Source organism: Anomalospiza imberbis, chromosome 1 (genome assembly GCF_031753505.1).
Source record: "Anomalospiza imberbis isolate Cuckoo-Finch-1a 21T00152 chromosome 1, ASM3175350v1, whole genome shotgun sequence".
Taxonomy (NCBI): Eukaryota; Metazoa; Chordata; class Aves; order Passeriformes; family Viduidae; genus Anomalospiza; species Anomalospiza imberbis.
The window spans coordinates 144560835-144566052 of record NC_089681.1 but is presented as its reverse complement, the minus strand read 5'-3'; the positions used below and the strand labels follow the sequence as shown (position 1 = coordinate 144566052).

The 5218-nt window shown below is 53.7% G+C and overlaps 1 protein-coding gene across 1 annotated transcript; it reads left to right on the top strand.

Moving 5' to 3' along the window:
- The first annotated feature begins 1239 nt into the window (after positions 1–1239).
- On the top strand, positions 1240–4286 carry HTR5A (5-hydroxytryptamine receptor 5A). The gene is made up of 2 exons (XM_068174687.1): positions 1240–1985; positions 2934–4286. The coding sequence occupies exons 1-2, from the start codon at positions 1248–1250 to the stop codon at positions 3264–3266; spliced, it is 1071 nt and encodes a 356-aa protein (XP_068030788.1). The 5' UTR covers positions 1240–1247; the 3' UTR covers positions 3267–4286.
- Positions 4287–5218: the final 932 nt, after the last annotated feature.

Genomic DNA, 5218 nt, shown 5'->3' with positions numbered 1-5218 from the left:
CACCAGCGTAGCCCTGCCTGGATGCCATCCAAGGCTTGTGGGCTGGAGCTGGTGGGCATCCCTGCATAGAGCTGGGGCATAGGGAATCCTGCTCGGTGGGGTTAGATTCTGACGACTTCTATGAAGCCCAGAATACCACTACTCATCACAATTAGTGTGCAAAAAAAAACAGGGGAAATGCTCATGCATTTCATTGATGGCTAATGTTATTAAATAGACAACTAATAAGAGCAGTCAAGTGAATTATTATCTCCAATAAAAGCCCCGACAATTGCTAACACGTTAGGAAATGCCAGCACAGAAGTTCGCAAAGAAATAATCCCCTGCCACATTGCCCCTACGCACAATAACCAGGGTTACTAACAGGTTTCCTGGGTGCGGACTGTAGCCTGTCTGGGGGCAAGGAAATTCCCGCGGCGCCTCACTAACACATTTTTAGAGGAGCCCAGGGACAATTTCACAGGGATGCTAACTTTCTGCGGCTGGCACGGAATACGCCCGGAGGGGGCGAAGCCACCCCGAGACAAAGCCGCGGCTGATTCCCGCACGGTGCGGGCAGCGGGGAGCGGGCGGGCAGGGGATGGGCAGCGGGCAGGGCAAGGACAGCGGGCAGCGGGCTGGGGTAGGGGCAGGGGACGGGCAGGGGCGGCACGTAGCGGGCAGGGACAGCCTGCTGGGGCAGGGGCCGGCGGCTCTGCCCTCCCGCTCGGCCCGGGGCCGGTTCCGACCCGCGCACGGACATGACTAAGCAGCACCTCTCCCTCCGCGGCCGCTCCCGCCGGGGCTGCCCGCTCCGCACCCGCGCACGGCGCGGACTCACCTGCCCGCCCCGGCCCCGCCAGCCCGCGGCGCGGCTCCTCCGCAGGGGCCGCCGCTCCTCCGCCCCGCTCCAGCCGCTCCGCCGCCGCCAGCGCCGCCCCGCTCCAGCCGCTCCGCGCCGCCCCGCAGCCGCCCCGCTCCAGCCGCGCACCCCCCGCGCCCGCGGAGCCGCCGCCTCTCGCCGCCGGGGCGGGCCGGGGGCTGCCGTCAGCCGCGGCTGACGCAGGGCTCTTCCTGCCGGGGATGAAGCCCCCGGCGGCCGCCAGCCGGGAGCCCCCGCGCCCGGCGGCGCTCGGGGCGGCCGGGGACCCCCCGCGCCCGCGGTAGGGCGGCGCTTCCCCCCCGTTCCCGGCGCGGGCAGCGCAGCGCCTCCCGCCGCCGCCGCGCCCGCAGCAGCCCGGAGGAGCCCGGCGCCCCGCAGCCCCGGCATGGAGCGCCCGCTCAACCTCAGCTGCCTCGCCGATACGACGCCGGACAGCGGCAACAGGAGCGGGTCCTCCGCCGGCCCCGAGGGCGGCCAGGCCCATCTCTCCGTCTTCAGCGTGTTGATTCTCACCCTGTTGGCCATGCTGGTGGTGGCCACGTTCCTCTGGAACGGGCTGGTCCTGGCCACCATCCTCCGCGTGCGCAGTTTCCACCGGGTGCCCCACAACCTGGTGGCCTCCATGGCCGTCTCTGACGTGATGGTGGCAGCCCTGGTCATGCCCCTCAGCTTGGTGCACGAGTTGTCCGGGCGGCGGTGGCGGCTGGGCCGGTCACTCTGCCAGGTGTGGATCTCCTTCGATGTGCTCTGCTGCACTGCCAGCATCTGGAATGTCACGGCCATTGCCCTCGACCGCTACTGGTCCATCACCCGCCACCTGGAGTACACGCTCCGCACCCGGCGCCGCATCTCCAACATCATGATTGCTCTCACCTGGGCGCTCTCTGCCTTCATCTCTCTGGCCCCACTACTCTTTGGCTGGGGAGAGACTTACTCAGAGGACAGTGAAGAGTGCCAAGTCAGCCAGGAGCCTTCCTACACCATCTTCTCCACCTTTGGGGCTTTCTACCTGCCTCTCTGCGTGGTGCTCTTTGTGTACTGGAAGATCTACAGAGCTGCCAGGTTTCGAATTGGATCTCGCAAGAGCAACTCCATCACCCCCATTACACCAGAAGCACTGGAGGTAGGTCAGCTTGGTTGTGTTTTGCTCGGGTCAAGCACTGGCAGCAGGCAAGCCTTTGTAGAAGTGGGGGAAACTTAAACCAAAAGTGTGCAAGTGAACAGTGATCCACCAAAGCCCTGTGGATCCTGGAGGCTTCCAAGGGAAGGCTGACTGCAAAGCTTGCAAACCCAGTCTGTCGGTTCCTTCCGAGCCCCCAGCTGTGAGCACTCAAGGTGTAGCTAAAGCAACTTTGGGACGTATTGCGAGCCTGAGCTCCACGTGGGCGAGCGGTGACTCACAGATGTCCCCCCATGGAATGCTGAATCAGTGCTTGCCAGCATGAGTAAGGGGTCACTGTCCCTCTCCTGGGGATGCAAGGGGTCGGTGGATGGATGGGCAGTTGTGTCTGCTGGGGACGATACCCTGGCAACCAGCTGTGGCTTTGGGGACACTGTGAATTTACCCAGACAGAAAGCACTTGTGCTGCAGAATGTCCTTGGAAATCTTTCCTAATCATGACTGCATCGTGTCAGCTCATCCCAGGTACGGTGACTCTGCACTGTAAAGATTTCTTACAGGGAAGAAGCAAATGTTTGCTAATTTTCTTTCCTACCAAGAACTCTTAAACTCAATGGGTTTAGAGAAAGTAAGCAGACTTCTGTGCACAGCATGTGGGTGTGTGCCTGCTCTGCTGATCAGATTGTAAGTGGGGAAGTAATCTTATTGTGCTGTTGTGTGAGCAGCCCCAGGTACCCTCAGTACTCTCTCTAGTTTCTAATCTCACTTGAAATAGTCTCCATCACCCAGAAGAGGTTATACAGCCACCTTGCCCTCAGTTAGAGTGTGACATGCATGGCTTGTGTTTCCCCTGGAGTCCTGGCCCTCGCTTGCCCTGTTGGGCTTTGTACCTGCTGTGTGGGATCACCTGACTGGGGTACATATGGTGCAACTTGTGTTTGTGTTTGGCAGGTGAAAGAAGCTGCCCAGCAGCCACAGATGGTCTTCACTGTCCGTCACGCCACTGTTACATTCCAGACGGACGGAGACACGTGGAGAGAGCAGAAGGAAAAGAAAGCTGCCCTGATGGTGGGCATCCTTATTGGGGTCTTCGTGCTCTGCTGGATCCCCTTCTTCATCACAGAGCTCATCAACCCACTCTGCTCATGTGACATCCCACCCATTTGGAAGAGCATTTTTCTGTGGCTGGGTTATTCAAATTCCTTTTTTAATCCACTCATCTACACTGCTTTCAACAAAAACTACAACAATGCCTTCAGGAACCTATTCTTTAGGCAGCAGTGAGCAGAAAAAGCTTTCCTGCTGCCCCAGGAAGCTGATTTTAAGTGTCAATGATTCTTACCAAATTTCTGAGGAAGTTTAAAGCCACAGATACTGAGGTGATGCTGAAAATGCATCGCCATGGGTCGTATGTCCCAGAAAGAGTCCCAGTCCCTAGGCAGGCTCTCCATCCCAGCCTCTTAACTGCTGTTTTTCCTGCAAGTAGCATGTAAGGGCTTCTCCTGCCAGCAGCCTGGCATCCTCGCTCCAGTGCCCTGCTGTGTTCCTCCTGCCTCCCCAGTGACTCTCTGTTTGGTGGCACCAAAGGTGCAGAAGAGTCCACTGGCAAAGAAACGTTGGTTTGGCCACTGCTGGTATCTCCCAGCATTAGTCACCTTTGTCCCATGTGCAGAGCTGGGACCCTATAACATCAGGAGGTTTTGTGATTACATATGAGAGTACATATTTTATGGCTTGGCTAAAAACATCGTTTGTCTTGTCTTTCACTGGTAAAGACTGCAAAGTGTTTGTTTTTTTAGGAAATAAAACCCTTGGTTAAGGGTTAAGCACAGACTACAAGTACCAAGCTTTTTCTCACATACTTTGGGAACAGCAAATTGTGTCTGTTTGCTTTTGGATTCTATGTAGCAGGTTGGTTTTTTTAAAAAAATGAACTTATTGTGAAAGCTTAATGCATGGTGTACCCTGGAATGAGAGAGAATGCATGGGAAACTCACCTCTCGCTCCCCAGCTGCTACGTGTGAGCATCTGCCTCATACCTTTATGTTTGGAAATACCAGCTGTAAATGCTAATCTTCATGCCTGTTGTTTCCCATTTTAAAACATTAATGTATTTTGAGCAGCTGTGGGCAGATTTCCTGTCGTTTCAGGGGATGCAAGGGGTGTATTTCGAGTTGCCTTTCAATGAGGGGCTGTGTTTTACTATTTCTGAATGCAATCCAGAACTTGAAACCAAAGCAAAAACCCCACTTTGTTTCCATGAGCACTGGATTGCGGGCAAAGAACAGTTAATGGCAGGTGATATTTCTTGCCCACCTGTCCTTCTCTCCCCGCCACTCTAAGGCTCCATCCCGCGTGGTTGTTACTGCTCTCTTGCCTCCCTGCCTTTCCATATTGCCAACTTAATTATAGTAGTTGGCATTTCACTCCTAGAATTAGAGTTATACACTTAATACCGCCCTACTGAAGGACTGACAGGTCTGCAGATAAAGGAAAGTATTAGTTTTAACTTGGTTCTGGGACAGCCACTGAAATCAGACCACAATTAAAGTGGTGGAAAAAAATACAAGATGGAAATCAGAACAACCCGATTCCATGTCAAATATCTCAAGAAGAGATAAAAGGGAAAGATGTCAATAAATGATGGTAAAGCTCCCTGGGGTTGGGTAGTATTAATTTCTATCTGTAGATCGTGAGACGTGAGATGTTAAAATTGTCACTGGTCCTTTAAACCAGTCAAAAATCCTGGCAGAGTTGGCAATAAAAGCCCTTTTACTTTTGCCGTGCCTCGACAGGTGAAAATGGCAGCAGAGGTCAAGGTGCTATTAAAGTGTTGCAGCCCTTTCAGGACCAGTTAGACAAACATCCATCAGCACTGACATGGATGTAGTTGATCCTGCCTTTTGGCAAGAAGAGAAATAGGATAGCCCTTGACATCTTCCTTAATACCATCTTATAAAAGTCTGTTAGAAATATTGGGTAAAACCCTGCCTTCATTGAAAGCAAAGGAGAATTTTTTCAGTGATTTTAAATGAATCAGATTTTTATGTGGCATGTCTTGTCTAGTAAAAGCATATTTTTAATGTTAATTAATTCAAGGAGACGATGGGTGGAATGGGAGTAATCTAACTCCTGTGGAAGAGGCTCTGACCTTCCCCCTAACCGTGGGCCAATCTTTCCAACTAGTAAAGAGCATTTTCTTTCTTTGTTACATATATTAAAATGTCATTAGTGGC

Coding starts and splice junctions, on each gene's coding strand:
- HTR5A (XM_068174687.1), top strand. CDS start 1,248: ATGGAGCGCCCGCTCAACCTCAGCTGCCTCGCCGATACGACGCCGGAC. Junction 1,986..2,933: donor TTACACCAGAAGCACTGGAG/GTAGGTCAGCTT, acceptor TGTGTTTGGCAG/GTGAAAGAAGCTGCCCAGCA.